Genomic DNA, 26960 nt, shown 5'->3' with positions numbered 1-26960 from the left:
TTTAACACAGTCTATCTTCAAGTAATGTTGTGCCACTTCTCAGATAGTATGGGATCCTTACAGGACACTTTCATTTCCCCCATCAGTGTGTTATCATTGCTATATGTTTTATTTCTGCATTAATTATAAACCCCACAATATCTTATTTTGGGGGATTTTAAACAGCCTATTATATCCTAAAGAGATTTAGAAAAACATGACAAAAATCAATATTATGTTTGCAAAATTCATTTATGTTTTCATATGTAACTGTCATTTATTTTGTTATTGATAGCATTCCAATGTATGAATGAGTTTCACTCATGTTTTCTTCCAGGAGTTTTATAATTCCAGGTCTTATGTTTAAACCTTTAATCCATTTTGAGTTGATTTTTGTGTGTGGCATAAGGGTCCAATTTCATTCTTTTGCATGAAGATATCTAATTTTCCCACACCGTTTGTTTAAGAGACTGTTTTTTCCCTATTGTGTATTCTTGGCACTCTTGTTAAAGATAAGTTGGCTGTATATGCATGAGTTTATTTCTGGGGTTTCTATTCTGTTTCACTGGTTTATATGTCTATTTTTATGCCAATACTATCCTATTTTAGTTACAATAGCTTTGTAATATATTTTGAAATCAGGAAGTGCGATGGCTCCAATTTTATTTTTCTTTCTCAAGGATTACTTTGGCTGTTTGGGGTCTTTTGCAGTTCATATAAATTTTAGAATTGTTTTTCTATTTCTATAAAAAATGTCATTGGGATTTTGATAGGAATTGTTTTGAATCTGTAGATAGATTGGGTAGTAGGGACATTTTAACAATAGTAAGTCTTCTAAACCATGAATGCAAGATGTCCTTTCATTTATTGTGTCTACTTTAATTTTTTTCTATTGTCTTTCTCTCCTTACCCGAAATGGTGGATCTCCACCTCCACGAGGGCATCTGTAGCTGTTTCCACGTGTAAGAGTAGTAAGAGGTGTAAGAAGAGAGGTACTTGCCTTTCAAAAGTGTGGGACTGAGTTTACACAACTTAAGTCAAGATACGATCACTTATAAAAAACAGATAAAGTCTGATAACAAATCAGAATTTTTCAAACAAAGATTAGATACCAAACTCCCTACTTTAGAGATCTTCCCTTCTGATGGTGTGTCTCTGTTTGTATAGATGTGCACAAGGCCCCAGAGGTAGCACAGCTCCTCATCACACAGATTCGGACAGAGCGCAGGAGAAATCGGTCCGTTCTCCAGAAATCCCCTTGCGAGTGGGAGTGGGGGGAGATTTCTGCGCAGGTGGGTGTCTGGGCCACCAGCCAATGCCAACGTTGGTGCAGAGTCCTCCAAGGCCCTGCTGCTGGTGGAGGGTCTCGCCAGCTTTTGGGCGTGCCCCTGCCTGTCCCCTCCTTACTCCTGGGCACACTTCTTCTCCTAGGCTCTAGGAAGCCTTGGGAGCACAACCGAGAAATGGTTAATGGAACAAAAAGGAGAATTATGAATCATGAAAATATGTGCTTATTATTATTATTTTAAGATTCACACTTTTCTGAGTAAAATACACTAAAATCTCACATGAAGTCTTTTTAAAGCACCAAGTCTCTGACTCTTAGACTCATGGCACCCAGAGGGCAGATCTGGCGAAAATGTTAACAACGTATTTATGAATACTGTCCTTCTATTATTTTACCACTTGAGAGTCTTATGCTTGTGAAATGGAAAATAGTTTCTTTTATAGTGGAGCAAAAGAATAAAGGTGCATGTGTGGGCTTCTTTGGTCTGTCTGTTGCAAACACATCAGAGCTGAAAGGATCCCACCAAAAATAACAATGTTCATAAACCCAAACCCAAACCCAAACCCGAACACGTGCCTAAGTCTCTGAGTCACTGGCACCTGATCAGTCATCAAGATCCTCCAAACATATAAACAACAGACAATTTATAAGGTCCAGATTAAATGTGGATATGACCATGGGGACATTAAAATCAAATCAATGTGCTCCAACTTATTGCTGAGACAGCGCAGGTCCTGGTGCCAGCGGGAGCGTCCTCATCCCCTGACTTCCTGGCCTGAGACGAGGTCTTCTTCAGTGAGGTCCTGGGAATTCCTGAACATCAGGATAGAATTATAAATCTTCAGTGCTGGACCCAATTTGATCTTCATGACTTTGACAATGTCTGTCTGTGTCAGGAGCAGGAAAGCTTTGTCATCAATCTGCTCTTTCTTAAAGCACTTAGCATGCTCGTCACAGCCCAGAAGAGACTGTACAAACTCAGCCACCTCATCCACCGTCCACCGGGCCACCTGGGCTTGCAGTGCTGCTCCCTGCCGAGGGGAAGGTCCCAGAAAAGGCGGGCAGACACGGCTGACATGAAGACCGACTGGTGAAGTGCCTGCTGCGTCTGCCCAGCCGAGTACTCTCTGAAGAGATTATCCAAGTCAATATCTTCTTTTCCTTTGATTTTCAAACACTTTGCCTGCTGTACAAGTCTGGGCTGACTGTTCACCTTTTCATGTTTTCCATTGAATTTCAAACTACAGAGGTTTTTCGATTTTGAATATGAAGAATCTGATTCCAAATTTGCCTGTGTTTCTTCTCTCAGAAGATCAAGAAGTGTTGCCTCCTTTTTCAAATTCATGTCCGAATATGGGCAGCCGAAAGCACTGTGATGTCCTGAATAACGTGGACCACGGATATGGCCTATTCCTCGGCATCCTGGAGTAGGACAAACAGCTTGACCTGGAAGGATTTTCACATCATTTGCTCGCTGTGGCACTTCCAGGGGATGTCCTGTGACATCGCACCACCTGACTGGGTGGATGTCAGGGCTGTCTGCCTCTACCCAGTAGTCATACTTATGGTCCTAACCATCAAAATGAACCTTTACTCTTTGGTCATCAACATCTGTAATTGTAGCAACACGAATTAACCTGGGGTTTTCATTTATCCACAACTTCAAGTTTCATATTTGGCAGAAAACCATGAGGCAACCTCATTTTAAAAACTTTGTCAGGAACTGCATTAGTTTGAGTAGCTTCCAGATATTCTGTCCAGGAAAACTTTTCTGGATCAGGATAACCTGGGGGTGCTATCAGAGTTCTTCCATTCTCCTGACACCAACCAACTGGCTGGACATAAGGACTATTGACAACACACCAGTAATCGTAACTATCATCCCAATTCTCAAAATGCACTAGCAAGCGATCTTCAACAATATCTGCTATGGTCGCCACACACACCAAGGAAGGGTTCTTCCTGTCGACGGCCTCCAGCTTCATTCCAACCTGAAATTCTTTAGGCATTGGCCCATTAGAACTTCTGTTTCTGAATAATTTCTTGGGAGCGTTTTGCAATTTGCAGGCCTTCAAGTAATCCACCCAAACAGATTTATCTTTTCTATAACCCTTAGGGATGTGTAATTTATGTTTGGTCTTTTCACACCAGCCTACTGGATGAATGTCAGGGGAACCTGCATTGGCCCAAAAATCATAGCAACTTAAGTAACCATCAAAATGAAGTCTTAGACGGTAACCACACACCTCAGCTACAGAAAGCACACAGAATACAGATGGATGTTGGGGATCAATGCCTTCTAATCTCATTCCAATCTGAAAACCATTTTCATGCTCTGGAAAGGACTGATCCTTAGAAAACAACTCAACAGGTGCTGTGATAGCCTTCTGTTCTTTCAAGTACTGCTCCCAAGACCACGTTTCCTGGGCAGCTGCTGAAGGGACACGATTCAAAGCGGTTGTGCCATTCCTGGGCTTCTTTTCTTCTTCAGCTTGCTCCTTCAGAGAATGGACAAGTAACTTCGAAGATTCCAAGCATCTGTCCTGATCCAAATGCTCTTTGGAATCCATGATAAGCTTCCTTTTCCTGTTGGGCTGTTTCATCGCCACTTCAGCACTCTTCGGCAGTGTTTTTATGGTCTGACAGGTATTCTTGGTAGGAAGTCTCAATCACACAAGGCATAGCACAGCAATCCCGAGGGGAGAGAGCGGAGCGGCGCGGGCCCGCAACGCCGACTGGGCGACAGGCGCGGGCGAGCCGGAGCGCGGAGGTTCGGCTGGCCCAGGCTGCTGCGCCGCTGGCCCAGTGGCGCCCCAATTTTCTTCATTATTGATTTGTGGTTTTTGGTGTACAAGTCTTTCACCTTCTTGATTAAGTTTGTTCGTAAGTATTTTATTCTTTTCAATGCTATTGTAAATTGGATTGTTTTATTAATTTCCTTTTTGCATAGTTTGTTGTTAACATACAGAACTACAACTGATTTTTATATTTAATTTTTTTTTTTTTTTTTGAGACAGAGTCTCACTCTCTTGCCTGGGGTGAGTGCTGTGGCGTTAGCCTAGCTCACAGCAACCTCAAACTCCTGGGCTCAAGCAATCCTACTGTCTCAGCCTCCCGAGTAGCTGGGACCACAGGCACTCGCCACCATGCCTGGCTAATTTTTTCTACACATATTTTTTTAGCTGTCCAGTTAATTTCTTTCCATTTTTTGGTAGAGACGGGGTCTCGCTCTTGCTCAGGCTGGTCTTGAACTCCTGAGCTCAGAACGATCCGCCCGCCTCGGCCTCCCAGAGTGCTAGGATTACAGGCGTGAGCCACCGCGCCCGGCCTTTATATTTAATTTTGTATCCTGTAACTTTCTTGAATTTGTTTATAGTTCCCTGTTCAGTATGACATTGGCTGTGGGTTTGTTGTGTATGGCTTTTATAATTTTAAGATAAGTCCCATTTATGCCTATTTTGTTAAGCGTTCTTATAATAATAGGGAGCTAAATTTTGTCAAATGCTTTTTCTGCATCTATTGAGAGGATAATATAGTCTTTGTTTTTATTTCTATTTATGTGGTGAATTACATTTATAGATTTGTGTATGTTGAACCATCCTTGCATCTCTGAGATGAAGCCCACTTGATTGTGGTGGATTATTTTTTTGATGTGCAGCTGAATTCAGTTTGCTAGGATTTTATTGAGAATTTTTTGCATCTATATTTATAAGTGATATGGGTCTGTAGTTTCCTTTTTTTGTTGAGTTCTTTCCTTGCTTTATCATCAAGGTGATATTGGCTTCATAAAACATGTTGGGGAGGGTTCCTTCCTTCTTGATGTTATGGAATAATTTCTGCAGGTAGATACCATTTCTTCTTTGTAGGTCTGGTAAAATTTGGGTGTGAAACCATCTGGTCCAGGACTTTTTTCTGTTAGAAGATTTTTTATTGCTGCTTCAATATTGGTATGTGATATTGGTCTGTTCAGGAATTCTATTTCTTCCTGATTGAGCCTAGGAAGGCTGTGTGTTTCTAAGAATTTGTCCATTTCACCTGTTTTCAAGTTTATGTACATAGAGATTTTTATAGTATTCAGAGATGATATTTTGTATTTCCATGGTATCAGTTGTGATTTATCCTTTTTCATTCCTCATTGAGATTATGAGTCATTTCTTTTCTACTTCTGGTTTATCTAGTGAGAGGCCTGTCAATTTTGTTTATCTTTTTAAAGAACCAACTTTTTGTTTCATTAATCTTCTGTATAGTTGTTTTATTATTGATTTCAACTAGCTCTGCCCTGATCTTGGTTATTTTCTTTCTTCTGCTGGGTTTGGGATTGGTTTGCTCTTCCTTTTCCAGTTCCTTGAGATGATTAATTAGATAGTTGATTTGTGATCTTTCTGTCTTTTGGATGTAGGCATTTATGGCTATGAACTTTCCTTTCAGGACTGCTTTAGCTGTATCCCACAGATTTTGATAACTTGTGTCCCCTTTATTATTTAGTTCAAAGAATATTTTGATTTCCATCTTAATTTCCTCCTTGACCTGACTATTGTTCAGCAGTAGCTGGTTTAGTTTCCATGACTTTGTATAGAGATGAGTGTTTCTATTGGAATGGATTTCTAATTTTATTCCACCGTGGTCTCAGAAGATGCATGGTATAATTTCTATTTTTTAAAATTTGTTGAGACATGTTTTGTGGCCTGGGATGTGGTCAGTCTTAGAGAATGTCCCATGACCTGATGAGAAGAATGTATATTCAGTGGTTTTAGGGTAGAATGTTCTATAAATTTCTGTTAGGCTCATTTATTCTAGAGTTCTGTTTAAGTTCATCATTTCTTTGTTGATTTTCTTTTTGAAGGATCTGTCCTGTTCTGTCAGAGGAGCGTTAAAATCCACAGCTATTATGATACTGCTGTTTATCATTTTGTTTAGATCAAGTAGGATTTGCTTTATGAATCTGGGTGTACCTGTGTTAGGTGCGTAAATATTTAGAATTGTTATGTCTTCTTGTTGAATTGTTCCCTTTACCATTATATAATGATCATCTTTGTCTTTCTTACTTTGTTGATTTGAAGTCTATGTTATCTGTATGAGAACTCGTACACCAGCTTTCTTTTGGTTTCCATTTGCATGAAATATTATTTTCTATCCCTTCACCTTGAGTCTGAATGAGTCCTTGTGGGTTAGATGTGTTTCCTGGAGACAGCAGAAACTTGGCTTGTATTATTTTTGTCAGTTCAGCCAGCCTGTGTCTCTTGAGTGGGGAGTTCAAGCCATTCATATTTACTGAAAGAATTGATAAGTGGGGTGGATTTCTGTTCTTCCTGTTGAGTAGAACTTTATTACACTGTTTTACCTGAGCTATTATCTCTCAGCTCCAAACCCGCTCTTTCATACTCAGCTTTGTGATACTGGGGATAGGACTCTGCAAACTGCATTTATCTTTTGTCAGGCAGGCACGAACCCTAGAGGATTATTAGAAAGCAGGAGAGAGGCAAAAGGAACTTTCTCTTTTCTGTTTGCTTATTATTATTGTCAGTATCACTCTAATAACAAACCTTCACTCTGGAAACAGCAATTGGTTCCAGTTTACAACTTCTCTGGGCTCACCCAGAACAAGCCCATTGTATCCCATTTGAGGCACCAGCACCTTCTGGGCAGCCCCTACTTCAATGAGAGGTATGCATCCCAGCTTGTTGGGGCCTTTGCTCTAAGCTCTTGAGGTACAGCACCAGCCAAGTAGCACTCCCTACTCAGAGATCTGCATCCTAGCTCTACATAGCTGTTCCTCTGAGCTCTTGATGTGCCAGCAGCATACTGGTAACACATTCTGCTCAGAGGTCTGAGTTTCAGTTCTGCAGAGCCTCTTCTCCAAGCTTCTAGGTTCTGATACTCTCAACCTCTTCCTTTGTTACCTGATCTCTAGGAATGGTAGCGTCTTCCTTCCAACTTTTTTGTTATCTCAAGATTTCCTTTTTGCTTTTTTTCCTTTCGCTTTTTCTTATCTCCACCTTCTATTTAACTAATTCCCTACATTAAATTCTCTGTTGAAATACCCAGTGTAGTTTTTGTTTTCTTGACTGCACCCTGACTGATACAAGTTACTTGGAGACTGTTCATATCCTCATACTAGTTTTCTCTTTAAGAAGATGTTAGGGCAATTTAACTGATACTGTAAAGGTGACACTGGGAGAGAGTGTGATAAGATCTCAGTTGATCTTTTCGGTTTAGTGCTTCCAGTTCTGTGAAACTTTCTCCTAGCCTTTAGAGCAGTGAAGCAGCAAGCAGAACTCAGAGAGGGCTTGCTGTGCTTAGAATTTTCTTCTATAGGTCTGCTTTTGTTCTTTGTTTATCATGCCCACTGAGCAGCTCAGCTGCTGGGTATTAAACTCAGGTCTACTGGGCTCTAACACTCATGCTGTTTCCTCCATATTGAGCAGTCTCCTAGGTGATGGCAGAGTCAGTGAAAGTGAAGGCAAGGCCTTAAGGGACTATATAGAGAACAATAGGACAGAGATATTTTGTTGTATTTTGAAATCACATCTGGATGCTTTGGATGATTATGGGAGAGAGCAGTGCCTGACCTGGAAAGGAATAGCCACCTTAGAATGGAGAGTACTCTGACCCTCTACCTCCCCAATATTTTCCCTAGGGTTATGGTATTTGATTTAATTAAATCAAGAAATATTTATTTTGTTTCTTTTGGAAGCTTGAATGTTTATGTCTGGTGGAGAAAGAGTGTTGGAGTAGCAGGGTACTGGTAGCAAGTATATCCTTAGACCAAGAGTACCCTGAAGATGAAAGCTATTTCTTCCCTAAGAGTGGAGAACATGCTTCTTTGACCATTCTAGTGGTTCTTGAAAGACAGGGACCACAACTACTCCATCAGCCTGTGTGCTCCAGGGCTAGAAGCACTGCCCTATGTGCATTTCCTTCCTTGTACACTGGAAGACTCAAGTCTGGGCAGGATGACTTATATGGTGTTACACTCTCCTGTGTCCATGAACATTGAAAACATGCTTGTTTCTTCTTCTCTTGTGTTCCCCACTCCATGTATTCATAAGAAAAATCAAGAAACATATTTTCCCCCTGTACATAAGAACTACTATACTCATTACATGTTGCTACTTTGAAATGGAACTTATGGGAAGCTTAGGATATAATTGAGGAATACGAGATATTACAGGTACAATTAGGATCTTGCCTGGGGAAAAGGAGAGCAGGCTAGCCCTCATTCCACTATTATTACCCAGGAACTCTCACCTTCTTCCTATCCTGTTTATCTGTTGTTCACTGGCCTTTTTTTGAAGGGTGTCAGACTCTACCACCTACCTCTTGCTATGTGCTATGAGACATACATAGCTGTCCTCTGTGCTGGAGTGCTCAAGTTCCAAGCTTGAAACTCAAAAGGAAACCTTCAATTTGGTTATGTATTATAAGACATAATCACTTACAAGCAATTTCTCTCCTCAATATTTCTCTCAGAAACTGGGGTACTCACATCTTGACACTTTGTTAATGTGTTTTTATAAGTGACTCCCTACTGTTGCCTTAAATTATTGTTTTTCCAGTTTTGTGTCCCCTTCTTTCCTCATCATTGTCATCTAACAGCTTCAGTGTTCTCTACCTGTTTGTACAGAGGACCTTGGCTCAGTCTATCTTCTCTGCCCAACTCCTGCCATTCTCCAGAACTACAGTACTATTCATTCATGTCGATGATCCAGTCAGCATCTTTGTTTAATGGTTATTTACCTCCTTCAGCACAGGTGACATATTCTACATCTAGTGCAGGCCACAAATACCATAGTCATACCCTGGATTATCACCCAGAAACACACCACCTCTGAACTCTTGTATTTTAGTATCTTTCTTTCCAGCCTTATTCCTTCCCCCCACTGCCCCTGCTTTTATATATCGTGATGACTTCTGGGCCTCTAATATTTCTTTAATTGTTCAGAGCCCTCCTGTCTTCTCTGCCTTTCTCGCACTTGGGTGTCAGGCAGCACAGTCACTCTCCCTGCAGCACTCCTGTTTCTCTGCTGTATGCTTCCGATAATTGGATGAAAGCTGTTCCTCGACTGCTAAGGTTCTCTGGAGAAACAGCACAACCGTGAAGTTCTGCATCCCTTTGCACTCCTTTCTTTCTGCTGTTGACTCTTGAACAATATGGGTTTGGACAGCATGGGTCCACTTATACATGGGGTTTCTTTCACCTCTGTTACCCCTGAGATAGCAAGACAAACCTCTCCTCTTCCTTAGCTTATTCAACATGGAGACAATGAAGATGAAGACCTTTATGATGATCCACTTCTAATTAATGAATAATAAATATGTTTTATCTTTCTTATGATTTTATTAATAACATTTTCTTTTGTCTATCTTTATTATAAGAATACAGTATATAATTCATGTAACATACAAAATACGTGTTAATCAGTTGTTTACATTATCAGTAAGGCTTCTGGTCAGCTGTAGGGTATTAGTAGTTAAGTTTTTGGGGAGTCAAAAGTTATATGTGGATTTTCAACTGCATGGGGGGGTCAAATAGTTTAAGGATCAATATACATCAGAAGGGAAAGGTCCCTCCTTCTCTGGAGATTCAGCTTTCCTCTAGTTCCCATGTGGTACCTCACTTAATGGATCATCCCTTGGCTTTCCTCTTAACTGGCCTCTCCTCTCCCTATTAGGCAGGTAATATTACTATGTCTGTTTTGCAGATGAGAAAACTAATGTTTAGAAGAATTCCAAGATTGTCTCATGGTCTCACATCTGTAAGTGGCTGAGCTAAGAATCAAACTCAAGTCTCTCCCTCTCCAAGCCCCACATTATTTCTACTCAGCAAAGTTTACCAGTATCCTCTCCTCTACCTTCCCTTTCATCTACTCCTCTCTATTTCCCCCCACAAACATCTCTCCATCCTGATCCACTCAGAATCACGGCAGTTTTATTCCAGTCCCCACCATTCCACTCACTGAAATTGGTTGACTAATGCCTGTGGATCCTCTAAACTTTAAATCCCGCTAAGGCAAGGCCATATCATGCTTGTCATTGTATCTCTAGGGCCTAAAGAAAGGACCTGTCCTTGCTAAAGCAGTCATCAGCAACCTGTGCATTACTGCATCGAAGGCCCCTTTGGTCCTCTTTCACCCCGCAGAGGATTTAGCATTGCTGACCACTCCAGCCTTCATCACACAGTCCCCTCCCCTACCTTTGGTGAAGCCACTCTCTCCTCACTTCCCTTCTGCCTCTTTGGCCCTTACATACAAATTCAGCCTTCTGATTTCTTTGACATCAATCTACCTCCCCTCATCCCTGCGGTCACTAGTCAGGTTCAGGCCACTGTAGTCTTTCATCTGGACTAGTGTAACAGCTTCCTGTTGGGTCTCTTGGCCTACAGGCCTGTCTCTTTCTAATCCACACTCTACTGTGACTGCAGAGTGATCATCCCGAAACACAAATATGATCTTGCCAGGTCCCTGCTTTGGACTCTTAAGTGGTTATATACTGTCCAGAGTAAAAACTCAAATGCCTTATCATGACATATAATGCGTTTGATCATCTGGCTTCTGCTTACCCATCCAGCCTCATTTCCTCCATGCCCGCTACTCTCTCTGTCTATGGAAACATGGGACTACCGGTGAGCTTCCACGAATGCTGTGTTTATTCATGCTTCTCTGCCTTTATCCGTGCCATTCTCTTTGCCTAGAATGGGTTTTCTTTTCTCCTTCTCCTTACTCCCCAGAGAACACTTTATTATTCTTCAAATCCAACTCAAATTCACCTTCTCTGTAAGGTGTTTCTCATTTTAGTGAGTGTCTCCTCCTCCATGTTGCCACAGAATCTTGCACATAAAGCTTTAAATGAACATTACATCTCTTTACAGCCTGCTAGATTGGAACCTCCTTCAGGGAAGCGACTGGGATTATTTTTTCTTTCTCTGCAATCATAGGCTTAGCATGACATATGTATAATAAACATCTGATGAATAAATGAATGAATGAATGAATGAAACTCTTATGCAGAAGGAAAGAGAGAAAACTTAGAAGCCAGAGACAGAAGCCTTGTTTTACAGCTCATTACTGTATAACTCTGGATGAGTGGCTATTTTCAGAAAGTGAATATAAGAGTCTCAAAGATAAGTGCAAATAGCCAAGCCAATATACGGCAAGGATGACTGACTCACAAAATTACCCTCCCCTCACTGGATAGTGAGAATGATTTCAGGACACACAAGTCCCAGAGAATCAGCCAGGAAGCTGCCTATGTGAGGACAGAGACTGGGGCTTCTCGGTGGGGACTGGCAGCTGTGTTCTTTGGAACAGAGTTGTCAGGTGCTGCCTGATTTCCCTGGTTCTGGCCCCATAGATGATGGGGTTGACCAGACACGGGAGCAGCAGGTAGAAGGCACTGAGCAGGTTGTGCACGTCCTGGGAGGCAGTGCGGGCCACACGGTAGACGATGGATGAGGACATTGTTGACGAGTAGATGGTGAAGATGACCAGCAGGTGGGAGCCACAGGTGTTCAGGGCCTTGGAACGTGCTCCAGAAGGCAGCATGGATGATGCGGGAATAGGAGGCTCCGAGTAGGAGCATGTCCAGGACTCTGTTGAAGATGCGGACGGTGAGCCCCACGGTCTTGTTCAGGGAAACGTCCCCACAGGAGAGCTTCATCAGAGCCATGTGCTCACAGGCAAAGTGGTGGATCACGTCTGAGCGGCAGAAGGGACCCGAGAAGCCAGAAACACCACTGGAGCAACAATGCATGTGCTCCTGGCAGCTGCCACCCCCACCAGGCCAGCCAGCAACTGGCCCGTCACTATCTCTGGGTAGCGGAGAGGGTAGCAGATGGCAACATAGCGGTCCAGGGCCATGACCAGGAGAATGTTGCAGTCAAAGACAATGAAGAAGTAGATGCAGAACATCTGGACCAGGCAGCGAGTCAGGGAGATGTGGTTGAGCTGCGCGGAGAAGCTGAAGAGCATGGTGGGCACCACGGTGGAGGCGGCACAGAGGTTGACAGCCAGGAGCAGGGCTATGAGCAGGTACATGGGCTGGTGCAGGCTGCGCTGGGCCGCCACCGTGTGGATGACCAGGGCATTGGCGGAGACGATCACCAGGTAGAGGCTGAGAAAGGGCAGCACCAAGATGGTGCGGGACTCCTGCAGCCCTGGGAAGCCCATCAGGAGGAAGCTGGTGTAGGATGTGTTGGAGCTTCCATTGCTCCACCCTGACATCTTCCCTGGGAGTGCAGGACAGCTCTGCGGAGAGGGCAGGGGCAGGAGGTCTGGTGTCTGTACCAGCCCTGGCCAGCCCCAGCCTCACCAGGATGGCCTGGGGGCTTTGACCTCCATGAGCCTCTGATGTTCCTAGAGAGAGAAGAAAAAGTTATTTTTAATCATTTAATGAGATGCTTCAAGAAATAACATCATTCCATAGTCTCATTTGTCCATTTTGCTTCCTTGTTTCTATAAAGCTACAGATTATTCCTTTTCTTCCTTCACATCTTTACTGAGCACCTGCTTTGTGCTAGGCCATGGAGAGCAACGAGTATCATTTTTGTGCCCTGAGTCTGCATTCTAGGCTAGTAATGACAAGCAATGGTCAAAATGAAGTGTGTAACAGTATGCTCAAGAAATGAATTCCGAAACACTGTCTGTTTTAAGCTACAGCGAACCTGGGATGGACCGATGCCAGCACAATTGAGGCCATTTCTATCCTTAATCTATTCTCCTTTTTTCTGATCTGGTAAGATGAAAAGCCACAGGTTGAAAACTAGGGAGAGGAAAGAAAGCACAGGAGAAGAATTTAGGGACAAAGCTGACCAGCTCCCGTTTCCCAGCCTGGACATCCAGTCTGGAGGAGGCTTGGTGGGGAGGTGGAGGTGGGGCAAAATCTAATTTCAAAGTTTAGGGTTTTTATCATTAGGTGGAAGTGGCTATTTGTATAACTTATATTAAGTTGTTTGTGAAATTAAAAGTGACCCAAGGACTCTTTAAGATTGTTTAGGAATTAACAAAGTCATAATATAAACTTTTTGCAATTTCATCCAACGAGCAACACAGATCACATATGAAAAGAGAATAGGCAGAAAAAAAGCTGTTTTCCAGTGTCCCCTTGGAGCGTTGCTCTTTCAATGTAATGGTACAAGTATAAGGAGAGCTATAGGATAGTTTTGTACAAAGAGATTCAGGAGCCTGGTGGACAGAGGTCTGACTATGCCTGGTGTAGGTTGGGAGGGATGAGGGAAAGATTTATTGAGGAAAGCCACGTCTAGTAAATGATTTACTCAGTTCAAGTATGTTAGATTCTCCCAGTTTTAGCAAATGTATAAGAATGGAACTGATGTGCAGATATTTAGAGATGACCTTTTTTCTTTTTTTCACTGCTTAAACAAAATCTATTTTAGATGTTTGACAAGGATCAACTTTAAGTTTAATAATCTGTAATTGATGTTAGCCTCTTTCCCTCCCATTTTCCCAATATTCATAGTTTTTCAAAGATTTCTCATGGATGTACTGGAGGGAAATTCCGAACACATGTTCAGATTCGTTCAGTGAGCATAAGTAATTTGTCTAAGCAACAGATTTGAATTTTACTGGCATCATCAGATGCTCTCTTACAATCTCTTACCATGATAGGGCACGGGCTTTAGTTCTTTCAGACATCTTTAGTCTGCTTTTTCTGGTTTCAAGCTATTTTCTCATGATATGAGGATAGAAATAAAATGGAAGATGAGCAATGTCTTTGTTCTTTCTTAATATTGCTCACCTGCCCAAGATCTACAGAGCCCTTCTTTTTTTGCCTTTTCCCTCCATTCCAAGAGCTGACTGAAGACCCCCATTCTGACCCGCCCAGAATTCTAAGCTTCAGAGTTGGAGCTTGCATGTGGCTAACCCTCCCCACGGGCCTTCTGAAGCTGCCCCAGGCAGGGGAAGAGAGGAGGGTAATGAAGCAGGGACTCTGTACCCACGGCTAAGGCAGGCACCCTAGCCTAGGGCTGGGGCTCTCACAGGCAAGTATGGAGAGCCAAAAGAAAGGCAGGAACTGCCTGGATCTCAACAAACACTTGGTGGTGGACAACCACAATGATAGGAAACAGGAAATTTGGTTGTCTTTGTTCTTCCCTGGTCCCCACTGGGATCATAGGATCAGAAAACCAAGAACTCGGAGAGACCCAATGCTCAGAGAATCCAAGAGCCATCTAGAAGAAAAATTGACAAAGCAAGCCTAACATGATAGGATGTGGGGAGAAAGAGAAGAAGAAAGCAAGGATTCCTTCTCCCCATCCATAATGTCACAAAAAAGCACTTTTCTAGGTTAAGCTACCGTGAGAAGTAGCTTACTGTCTATAATTACAAGGAGAATTTACAGGTGGTGAAAACATTTTGGGGAGCCTTCCGTCCCTCTGCTCACCTCTGCCCCTACATGACTCAGGTGAGAGCCTCCCCCTAGCCTCGTGCCCAGCCAAGCACTAACTTTGTTACTCACCAGGACTTACACAGACTGAGAGTAGTGATAGCAGTTTGCTCTAGGCCTGAGTTCCTTGAATGCTGTTAAATCCATCCCATTCCTCGCTGGGGAACTCCCCAGAGCTCCCTCCCAGGCTCTGACTTAGCCAGTCAGCAGGGTCCCAGCAGTGGCGGGAATGAGAACACATCCCCTCAGGGACCTGTAGGCTGGAGGAACAGTATGAGCAGAAATGGGGCCTCGATGTGGGCATGTGAGGGGACCAGTAATGAGGGGTCTTGTTTATGAGAAGCATTCCTAGCATTCCTCCTTGACCCTTTGCTCCCTTACCCCACATTTTTCTGGGTGACCTCACCCTTTTCATGATTTTCACCTTTTCCTGGGCACCTGTGACTCACACACCTCCACCTATAGGTCAGATGTTGCCTCTGCATCCCAGAGCCGTGTATCCAATAGCTGTTAGAGGAACCCTATGCCCCAGAGAAACCTCAAACTTAAAATGCCCCAAGCCAAATTCATGTCTTCACATGAACATGTTTTCTCCCTGTCATTTTTTTCTGAAGTGGTGTTTAATTTTATTCTTTCTCTTTTGTAAAATTTATTTCAATAGATTTTGAGGGTACAAATGTTTTTTGTTACATAGATTAATTGTATAGTGGTGAAGTCAGGGCTTTTAGTGTATCTGTCACCTGAGTACATTGTACTCAGTAGATAATCTTGGCCCTCTCCCACCCTTCCCTTTCTTAGTTTCCAATGTCTATTACACCACTTTATGGCCATATATATACCCATCGTTTAGCTCCCACTTGGGAGAACATTTGTTTTTCCATTCCTGAGATACTTCACTTAGGATGATGGTCTCCACTCCATCCAAGTTACTGCAAAAGACATTGTTTCATTCCTTTTTATGGCTGAGTAACATTCCATGTTATATATTTTCTTTACCCACTTATCAGTTGATAGGCACTTAGGTTGATTCCATATTTGCAATTGTAAATTGTGCTGCGATAAACATTCAGGTGCAGGTGTCTTTTCGATAGAATGACTTCTTGTCCTTTGGGTAGACCCCCCCAGTAGTGGGATTGCTGGATCAAATGGTAGGTCTACTTTCAGTTCTTTGAGGAATCGCCATACTATTTTCTATAGAGGTTGTACTAATTTACATTCCTACCCACAATGTGTACGTGTTCCCTTTTCACTGCACTGGCACCAGCATCTATTGTTTTTTGACTTTTTAATAGTAGCCGTTCTGACAGGGGTAAGGTGGTATCTCATTGTGGTTTTAATTTTCATTTCCCTGATGATTAGTGATGTTGAGCATTTTTCATAATAGTTATTGGCCATTTGTATATCATCTTTTGCAAAAAATCTGTTCATATCTTTTGCCCACTTGTTAATGGAGTTATTTGTTTTTTCCTGCTGATTTGTAAGAATTCCTTGTAGATTCTGGATATTAGTCCTTCATTAGATGTATGCTTTGTAAATATTTTCTCCCATTCTGTATGTTGCCTATTTACTCTGTTGATTATTTCCTTTGCTGAGCAGAACCTTTTATTTTAATTCAGTCCCATTTATTTATTTTTGTTGTTGCTCTATTTGCTTTTAAGGTCTTAGTCATAAATTCTTTGCCTAGGCCAATGTCTAGAAGAGTTTTTCCTGTTTCCTTGTAGAATTTTTATGGCTTCTGGCCTTACATTTAAGTCTTTAATTCATCTCGAGTTAATTTTTGTATATAGCGAGAGATGGAAATCCAGTTTTACTCTTCCGCATGTGGCTCTCCAATTTTCCCAGCACCATTTATTGAATACTGTGTCCCTTACCCAGTGTATGTTTTTGCCTGCTTTGTCAACAATCAGTAGGTGTATGCTTTTATTTCTGGGTTCTCTATTCTGTTCTATTGATATATATGTATACTTTAATTCCAGTACTGTGCTTTTTGGGTTACTATAGACTTGTAGTATAATTCGAAGCTGGGTAATGTGATGCTTCCAGATCTGCTCTATTTGCTTAGCATTGCTTTGGCTATTCAGGCTCTTTTTGGATTCCATATGAAACTCAGGATTGTTTTCTCTAATTTTGTGAAAAATGATGTTGATATTTTGATGGGAATTGTATTGAATGTGTAAATCACTTGGGGCTGTACGGACATTTAAAAACGATTGATTCTTCCAATCCGTGAGCAAGGGATGTTTTCCATTTGTTTGTGTCATCTATGATTTCTTTCATTGGTGTTTTGCAGTTCTTCTTGTAGAGATCTTTCATCTCCTTGGTTAAATATATTCCTAGGTATTTTATTTTTTTTTTGCAGCTATTGTAAATGGTATTGACTTCTTGATTTGACTTTCAGCTGAGCTGTTTTTAGTGTACAGAAATGCTACTCATTTGTGTACACTAATTTTGTAAACTAAGACTTTACTAGATTTATTTATCAATTCTGGGAGTCTTTTGGAGGAATCTTCAGGGTTTTCTACCTATAAGATAATATCATTGGCAAACAGGGATAGTTTGACTTCCTCTTTTCCAACCTGGATGCCCTTTATTTCTTTTTCTTGCCTGATTGCTCTGGCTAGGACTTCCAGTACTGTGTTGAATAGAAGTGGTGACAGTGGGCACCCTTGTCTTGTTCCAGTTCTTAGGGGGAATGCTTTCAACTTTACCTCATTCAGTATGATGTTGGTTGTGGGTTTGTCATATATGGCTTTTATTATTTTGAGGTATGTTCTTTCTATGTCTAGTTTGTTGAGAGTTTTTATCATGAAGGGGTGCTGGATTTTATCAAATGCTTTTTCTACATCTACTGAGATGATTGTATGGTTTTTGTTTTTAATTCTGGTTATGTGGTGAATCACATTTATTGTTTTGCATGTGGTGAACCATCTTACATCTCTGGGGTGAAAGCCACTTGATAGTTGTGAATTATCTTTTTGATGTGTTGTTTGGTTCAGTTTGCTAGTATTGTGTTGAGGATTTTTACATCTATGTTCATGAAGAATATTGATCTGTAGTTTTCTTCTTTTGTTGTGTCCTTTCCTGGCTTTGGTATCAGGGTGATACTGGCTTCATAGAATGAGTTAGGGAGGGTTCCCTCTGTCTCAATGTAAGGGAATAGTTTCGGGGGGGATAGGTGCCAGTTCTTCTTTGTAGGTCTGGTAGAATTTGGCTGTATGGGCCAGGGCTTTTTTTTGGATCAGGGGTGGGGGAGAGTTTTTATTACTGTTTCAATCTTGCTACTTGTTATTGATCTGTTCAGGATTTATATTTCTTCCTGGTTCAAACTTGGGAGGTTATGTGTTTCCAAAAATTTATTTATTTCCTCTAGATTTTCTAGTTTGTGTGCATAGAGGTTTTCACAGTAGTCTCAGATGATATTTTGTTTTCTGTGGTATCAGTTGTAATATCTCCTTTTTCATTTCTGATTGAGCTTATGTGAATCCTCTGTCTTCTATTCTTAGTTAATCTAGCTAGTAGTCCATTGATTTTGTTTATCTTTTCAAAGAACCAACTTTTCCTTTTTTTGATTCTTTGTATTTTTTTATTGGTTTCAATTTCATTTAGTTCTACTCTGATCTTTGTTATTTCTTTTCTTCTGCTAACTTTGGATTTGGTTTGTTTTTATTTCTCTAGTTCCTTGAAGTGTGATGTTATGCTGTTAATGTGTGATCTTTCTGTCTTTTTGATGTAGGCATTTAGTATCCCAGAGATTTTGGTAGCTTGTGTTGCCGTTGTCTTTCAATTTGAAAAAAATTTTGATTTTCATTTTGATTTTGTCTTTGATCCAAGGATCATTCAGCAGCAGGTTACTTAATTTCCATGTATTTGTGTAGTTTTGAGAGTTCCTCTTGGAATTGGTATCTAGTTTTATTCCACTGTGGTCTGAGAAGATACATGGTATGATTTCAACTTTTAAAAATGTACTGGGACTTGTTTTGTGGCCTAACGTATGATCTATCGGAAAATGTTCTATGTGCTGATGAAGAGAATGTATAGTCTTCAATTTGGGGATAGAATCTTCTATAAATGTCTGTTAGGTCCATTTGTTCTAGAGTTCTGTATAAGTCCAGTGTTTCTTTATTGATTAGAAAAATCAACGATCTGTCTAATTCTGTCAGTGGAGTGTTGAAGTCCCCCACTATTATTATGTTGCTATTTATTTCTCTTCTTAGGTCTAACAATATTTGTTTTATGAATCTGGGAGTTCTTGTGTGAGATGCATATATAGTTAGGATTATTAGACCTTCTTGTTGAATTGATACCTTTAACATTGCGTAATGATCATCTTTGTCTTTTTTTACTGTTGTTGATTTAAAGTCTGTTTTATCTGATATAAGAATAGCTACTCCTGCTCACTTCTGGTTTCCATTTGCATGGAATATTTTTTCCACCTATTTACATTGAGTCTATGAGAATCTTTATGAATTAAATGGGTATCCTGGAGACAGTGGATATTTGGGTTGTGTTGTTTTATCCATTCTGCCATCCTAAATCTTTAAGTGGGGCATTTAGACTGTTTATATTCAATGTTAATATTGATGTGTGCAATACTGTTTCAGTCATCATGTTGATTGTTATCTAGTTTCTTTGTATTCTTCCTAGTGTTATTGTTTTATAAGTGTTTTTTTTTTTTTTTTTTTTACTTTCAGGTGTTTTGACACTACTGAGTATCAAAAATTCTTTTCGATATTTAGAGCACTTTTAAGCATTTCTTCTAGGGCATATCTAGTAGTGACAAATTCCTTTACTGTTTGGGGAAGACTTTATTTCTCCTTTGTTTATGAAACTTCATTTTTCAAGATAAAAAATTCTTGGCTGACAGTTATTCTGTTTCAGAAATACTAAAGATAGGACCCCAATCCCTTCTGGCTTGTAAGGTTTCTGCTGAGAAGTCTGCTGTTATTCTGATGGGTTTTCCTTGGTAAGTTACCTGGTGCTTTCACTTCACAGCTTGTAGGATTTTCTCTTTCACTTTGACTTTGGCCAGAGTGATAATTATGTACTTTTGAGATGTCTTATTTGCAATGAATCTTCCAAGAGTTTGATGACCTTCTTGTATTTGTGTAAATCTCTAGCCACACCATGGAAGTTTTCTTCCATTATTCCTTCAAATAGGTTTTCTATGCTTTTGCTTTTTCTTCTCCCTCAGGGATATCTATAGTTTTTATGTTTGAGAGTTTTACATAATCTAATATTTCTAGAAGACTTTGTTCATTTTAAAAATTAATTTTTCTTTATTTTTGACTAGATTAATTCAAAACTCATGTCTTCAATATCTAAAATTCTTTCTTCTGTTTGGTCTAGTTTGTTGTTAAAACTTTTCACTATATTTTGTACTTCCTAAATAAGTCTTTCAACACCAGAAGTTCCATTATGTTTTCTTTAAAAAAGTATCTTTTTAGTGAATTTTTTATCCATGTCTTGAATTATTTTTTTGGTTTCTTTGGTTTTCAATGTTCTCATCAATCCCATTGAGGTTATTTGTGATCCGTATTTTGATTTCCGTATCTGAAATTTCAGTAATTTCCTCTTGGTTGGAGTCCCTTGCTTGAGAGCTAATGTGACCCTTTGGGTCACTCTGTTTTTTCATACTGCCAGAATTCTTGTGCTGATTCCTTCCCATCTGGAGAAACTGTCACTTTTTGTTTTTGACTTTACTTTTTTTAGATGGAACTTTTTCCCACATCTCTTAAGGATTTGACTGTAGTGTATGTTAGTTAAGGACCTTTGGCTTTGGTTGTGGGTACTTTCAGATGGCCAAGTTTCTGAATAAATTTCTTAGTAATAGATAGCTCTAGTGTGGTAGTTTTATCAAATGCTAATTATTTGTAGACTGTAGTGTTGATATACTATATGTGTGGGCAGATTCCCTTCCTTCTACCAACAAATAGAGATGGAGTGAGGGGGGTCTCTGGAATCTTGCCTCTTTCTCCAGCCCTGTGCACTTCTAATAGCAAGAATTATGTTGGGATGTCTAGTTTTATATCCAGACCAGTAGGTGGTGCTGGTAGGTAAGAGTCAGCCAAACCCTGCACAACTGAATCAGCAAATGATGAAATGGGCTGTACAAGTTGATCTCCCTGCCAGTAGGTGGTGTTGGCAGGAGAGAGCTAGACGTGGTGTTGTTTGTGGGACCTATGTCTGGTCCTAGCTTACCAAGCACTCAGACATTCCAGGTGCCAGGTGGGGCCCTGGAACTGCCATGGGGTCCCTTAGTGTGATCTGTCATCCCCAAGGTTGATGAGCATGGGGAAGGTGGGTGAGTCTGGGTCTGGCAGGTCTGTATCCAGGCTCCCCCAGAGATTGGCATAAGCACTGTCCCAATGGGGGTTGAAAGTCAGCCTCCAGGTTGCTGGGGGAAGCCTGGGGGTGGGGTGGAGATGCCCCCACCATGCCAAAGTACCTGCTGTGGAAGCTGGGCAGTTCAGAATCCAGTCTAGCAGTTGGAAGTGGGTTCAGATTGCTTCCCCCCAGCTTCCAGCCAAACCAGCCAGGCCAGTCAAAAGGCGATGTGCTAAGGCAGTATAGCAGGATCAGAGTGCAAGCCTCCTCAGCCAGAACAGAAGGCGCAGCTGTCATTTCTGATGGGGGAGGGGTGTCCCATGTGTGTGCCATAGCCCAAACACACTCCCCACTCTCCTCTCAGTTCTGACCATATGGGCTCTATCCCCACTTGAGATCAGTTCACAAATCTCCCCTCCAGGCCCCAAATGATGCAATCGGGTCCTGGGAATATGGTAACAGGACCACAGATCCATTCCTAGACCCTGAGTCCAAGCACCAACTCTGATTAGGAGAAGCAGGCTGGTCTCCAACTGCCTGGGGGTATCTAAAGCCAGGGATAACAATAAGTCCCTTTTGATTATTCTGTGACTATCTTGTTCTTTGATTCTTCTTAGAGTAGAAAAAAAGAGTTCTTCTTAGTTTAATTACTCAATAAGGGATTTTCTTGCAAATTTTGGTACCCAGAAACTAAGGCCTACTCTTTATTTTTTGAAAGAAGTGAATCTTGTTTTTATAAAATCCAAAATTTAAAAACTAATTATTTGTAAAATGCAGAAGTAGATAGCATTTATTAGAGAGATACTTCTAAAAAAATAAATACAGATTTCTTCAATTTCTGTGCAATTCTTTTAAGGAATTATTAAAGAAAGAGATATTTAAGAAAATCATAATTCCAGCTGCTCTAACACCATATGCCATGAAACTATGGACATATTGATACATTTTAATGAGGACAGACGGAAGCTAAAAGATTAATGTTATGATGCTAGGAAAAGCAGTGTTGAGGAAGACACTATTATACACCCCTTTTCCTATTTTAGGGGAGAAAACAGAAAAGTCTGTGGAAAAGAATAATGAGAGAGAATAAGATGGTGACAGTTGAGTTCCTACATATCCACTTCCTGTCTTCCCCAGCCTTGCCTGGGACAACCAGAGAGGCGAACAGAGGCTTGTCAGAGGTGGCTCGTGGACTTGCCCTCAGGAAAAACCTTGCCAGGTGCTGCCCCTATAGATGATGGGGTTGATCAGACACGGGAGCAGCAGGTAGAAGGCACTGAGCAGGTTGTGCACGTCCTGGGAGGCAGTGCGGGCCACACGGTAGACGATGGATGAGGACATTGTTGACGAGTAGATGGTGAAGATGACCAGCAGGTGGGAGCCACAGGTGTTCAGGGCCTTGGAACGTGCTCCATCTGACGAAATCCTGAAGGCAGCATGGATGATGCGGGAATAGGAGGCTCCGAGTAGGAGCATGTCCAGGACTCTGTTGAAGATGCGGACGGTGAGCCCCACGGTCTTGTTCAGGGAAACGTCCCCACAGGAGAGCTTCATCAGAGCCATGTGCTCACAGGCAAAGTGGTGGATCACGTCTGAGCGGCAGAAGCGGACCCGAGAAGCCAGAAACACCACTGGAGCAACAATGCATGTGCTCCTGGCAGCTGCCACCTCCACCAGGCCAGCCAGCAACTGGCCCGTCACTACCTCTGGGTAGCGGAGAGGGTAGCAGATGGCAACATAGCGGTCCAGGGCCATGACCAGGAGAATGTTGCAGTCAAAGACAATGAAGAAGTAGATGCAGAACATCTGGACCAGGCAGCGAGTCAGGGAGATGTGGTTGAGCTGCGAGGAGAAGCTGAAGAGCATGGCGGACACCATGGTGGAGGCGGCACAGAGGTTGACAGCCAGGAGCAGGGCTATGAGCAGGTACATGGGCTGGTGCAGGCTGCACTGGGCCGCCACCGTGTGGGGGATGACCAGGGCATTGGCGGAGACGATCACCAGGTAGAGGCTGAGGAAGGGCAGCACCAGGAGGTCGCGGGACTCCTGCAGCCCTGGGAAGCCCATCAGGAGGAGGAAACTGGTGTAGGATGTGTTGGAGCTTCCATTGCTCCATTCTGACATCTTCCCTGGGAGTGCAGAATAGCTCTGGGGAGAGGGCAGGGGCAGGAGGTCTGGTGTCTGTACCAGCCCTGGCCAGCCCCAGCCTCACCACGATGGCCCGGGAGCTTTGATTTTCATGAGTCTTCAATATTTCTGGAGAGAGAGAGAAAACAAGAGAATTTTATGGTCATAATCTAATGAGATACACATCTTTCAATAAATCTTTGTCCGCATTTCAAATAAATTCCTCAGAGTAGATTTTGGATGTTTCTACAGCAATTCTTACTGGGTCAAATGATATAAACATTTTTGAGGGTGCCAAGTAGATTTCCAGTGAAATTGTATCAATCCTTGTCACTGAGTCGCTGGTACTAGCACTGAATTACCATGATTTAAAAAAATTGGATGGTTGAAAAAATATTATCTCATTTTAATTTGCATGTTCTTTTTGTCAATTTTCTATTCATGTTCTTTGCCCATTTATCTGTTAGAAACTTAGTGTTTCCCTTAGCAATTTAAATATTAAAATAATTATCTCCTTTTTTATCCATTCAAACAAGTTTTATAAATCTTGTTAATATTTTTGTTTTGTGATGTTTTAAAAGTTTTAAATGTATAAAATCATATCTACTGATAATTCTCTTTGTGAGTTTTTTCCTTGGTTTAAAGAACTCTAAGCTTGGACAATCCTTCCTCATTCAAAGATCAAATAAATAGTATAACATATTTTGCTCTTCCTTAAAATATGGCCTTATTTTTTATATTAAGTTTTGATCCACAGAAAATTCATTTTGATATGTGACATGAGGTGATGATCTAACTTGATTTCCTCCAAACATCCAAATAATTGCTCTTGTCCCATTATCTCCACTGCTTTTTTGTTTTTTTGAGACAGAGTGTTTTTTGAGACAGAGTCTCACTGTGTTGCCCGGGCTAGAGTGCCGTGGTGTCATCCTAGCTCACAGCAACCTCAAACTCCTGGGCTCAAGCAATTCTTCTGCCTCAGCCTCCTGAGTAGCTGGGACTACAGGCATGTGCCACCATGCCCGGTTAATTTTTTCTGTATATTTTTAGTTGTCCAATTAATTTCTTTCTAATTTTAGTAGAGACGGGGTCTTGCTCAGGCTGGTTTTGAACTCTTGAGCTCAAACAATCCGCCCGCCTTGGCCTCCCAGAGAGCTAGGATTACAGACGTGAGCCACCGCGCCCGGCCTATCTCCACTGCTTTGTGTTACCATCTTTATCCTAGATTAAGTTCTTCTATATGGAAGGGTTGTTTTTAGGTAGGGATGTTCTGTTTGTTCTTGTGCCAGTACCATACTATATTTTAAATAAAAGCTTTATGGAGACATAATTCACATACAATTCAGTTTACTCATTTAAGGCTGTAGCATAGCTGAATAATATTTCATTGTATGGATATACCACATTTTATCTATCCGTTCATCATGTGATTGATATTTGGATTGATTCCACTTTTCGGCTATTATGAATAATGCTGCTATGCACATTAATGTACAAGTTTTTGTATATGTTTTCATGTCTCTTGTGTATATACCCAGGAGTGAAATTGCTGGGTCACATGGTGACTATGTTTAACCTTTCGAGGAATTTCCATACTGTTTTCTGAAGAAGTGGAACAATTTTGCATTTCCACCGGCAATGCATGAAGTTCCAATTTCTCCACCTCCTTGCCAACATTTATGATCATCTATCTTTTTTATTCTAGCCATCCCAGTGGCTTTTGTTTATATTTTTCTGAGGAATAGTGATGTCGAGCATCTTTTCAAGTGCTTATTGGCCATTTGTATATTTTATTTGGATAAATGTCTTTTCAAATCCATCGCTCATTTTTAATTGAGTTGTAAAGAGAGCAACACACTGTTTTAATCACTATAGTTTCATAATTTATTTTGGTTTCAAATAAAACTTATGTCCACAAGTACTTTTGTTTAAAAAACTTTTTTTGTTATTCTCAAGTTTTATTTTTCCAACCTTTAGAGTCATTTTACCAATTTTAAAAAACGATTCCATTGTAATTTAAAAAATTGGAATTTCATTAAACCTATTAAGTAATCTGTGGAGGATCGACATCCTGACGATCTTCTGTCTTTCCATGTAGTACAAAGCATGTCATTTTAAGTTTTCAAGTCTTGTTTTATATCCCTTCCTACTGGTCTGTGCTGCCCAAGGTCCCTGCTCTGGAGCTAGAAACTCAACACAGATGGGGGAATTCAGATCTCGTACCCCAAGCCCAGCGTGCTGCCTCCCACAGGGCAGCTCTGCCCAAACAGGGTCAGGGTGGGAACTGCAGGATCTTGGTCAGGCCAGCAGGTAGGTTCTAAATGTCAGTAACCAGGAGCCAAGAGTGCCAAGGAAGTGCGACTTTTATTGAGCACCTATTATGTGGGGAGTTCTGAAGTACCAGTGGTGCTTCTATGACATTTATGGGAGAAGGGGGCAGCTGGAAACAGGAGAACGAGGCTGTGGGAGGGCCTGTTGAAGTGAGGATATTATCATCCTATTTAGAGGTGCAGCATCTAGGGTTAGAGATTTTAGGGAACTTGTCCAAGGTCACACAGCAGATCTGGGGCGATGCTGGGATGGGTCATCTGACCTGAATCTGGCTGTGGCCACTCACCCCTTGTTTTTTCTCTGCTCTGGGCCCAGGGGAGAAACAGATGAGGTTCAGGGATGGCTCCCCGGAGGAGGGGAGTTTGGGCCAGGCCTGGACAGTTCGGAAGCAGCCACAGGCAGAGAGGGTGAGGGCCCGTCATGGCTGAGGCTGAGCTCAACATGAGGGGAAGGGTCCGCGGTGCGGTAGGTGTGGGGCTGTCAGGCTGGTTCCAAAGCCTGGGGTGTGGGGAGGGCAGAAGCCAAACAAGATGTGGGGTTTGGAGCCTGGGAGGCCCTCCCAGGGCAGCTGGCTGGGTACACCTCAGCCTTGTTGGCCGAGGTGGCAGCAAGAGGCCCAGTGGGCAGCCCGGGGCTGGAGGGCCTCAGAGACACTGAGCTCTCTCCAAACTCTGTCACCCCTGGGCCCAGGTGAAGGGTTTGCCAAGAGGAGGGACTTCCTCATGCTGGGCGGAGCACACCTCAGGTGACCCCTCCATGGGCTCCACTGTCCCCTACTCCCTGGGCCCTGGCACGTGTTCTCTCTGGGCTCCATGCACCCCTCCACTTTGCCCTTGACCCTTCTGTGGGTGGCAGATGCACAGCAAAGGTGGCCTCCACCTGCTGGACCTGCCCCTCCCCGCTCTGATCCCCCAGGACTGTGGCGGCTCTCACTGGACACGCCACTCGGTCAGCTCACACCGAGCCAACGCGGAGCCCTGAGAATTGTTTGACTGCCCTTCTCAAGGCTCTGTATTAGTTTCCTTGGTCTGCAATAACCAACTGCCACAAACCGGGTGCTTAGAACAACAGAAATTTACCCTCCCCCCGCTCTGGTGGCTGGAAGTCCAAAACTACATAGCGCGGGGCCACGCTCCTCTGAAAGCTCCGGGGGACAATCCGCTCCTCGCCTCTCCCAGCTCCAGGCATCCCTCGGCTTGCGCTGCATAATTTCAGTCTCTGCCACCGTCTTCATGTGGCCTTCTTTTCTTTCTGTCAAAGGGACATTTGTCATTGGATTTAGGGTCCATCTGGGTAATCCAGGATGATCCCACCTGAAGATCCTGAATTCCACACGCAAGGACCCATTTCCCAATTGAGGTCACACTCACAGTCTCCAGGGGTTGGGCTGGCACCGCTTTGTGGGGCCGCCACTCAGCACTGCAGCCCCCTGTGTGGAAAGAGTGCGAGGGAGGGGCGGGGAGGGTGCCCTTGGCCTGGGCGGGCTTGGGGGCGGGGGCTGGAGTCCGGG

At 42.3% G+C, this 26960-nt stretch overlaps 2 protein-coding genes and 1 pseudogene across 2 annotated transcripts; all 3 read right to left on the bottom strand.

Moving 5' to 3' along the window:
* Positions 1–2022: 2022 nt before the first annotated feature.
* Positions 2023–3870, bottom strand: LOC105811447 (lethal(3)malignant brain tumor-like protein 4). The gene is given in 3 exon segments (XM_012645641.1): positions 2023–2282; positions 2285–2915; positions 2917–3870. Coding segments are annotated over 3 exon segments (1845 nt in total).
* A 7626-nt stretch (positions 3871–11496) lies between these two features.
* LOC105811467 lies at positions 11497–12486 on the bottom strand (annotated as a pseudogene).
* Positions 12487–22192: 9706 nt separating this feature from the next.
* On the bottom strand, positions 22193–23116 carry LOC105811385 (olfactory receptor 52K1-like). Its single transcript, XM_012645567.1, has one exon. It carries the CDS (start codon positions 23114–23116, stop codon positions 22193–22195), a length of 924 nt encoding a protein of 307 aa, XP_012501021.1.
* Positions 23117–26960: the final 3844 nt, after the last annotated feature.

The sequence above is a fragment of the Propithecus coquereli genome, unplaced genomic scaffold (assembly GCF_000956105.1).
Source record: "Propithecus coquereli isolate 6110/MARCELLA unplaced genomic scaffold, Pcoq_1.0 Scaffold235, whole genome shotgun sequence".
Lineage (NCBI taxonomy): Eukaryota > Metazoa > Chordata > Mammalia > Primates > Indriidae > Propithecus > Propithecus coquereli.
Note: the sequence above shows the minus strand (reverse complement) of the source record. Positions and strands in the feature narration are given on the sequence as shown.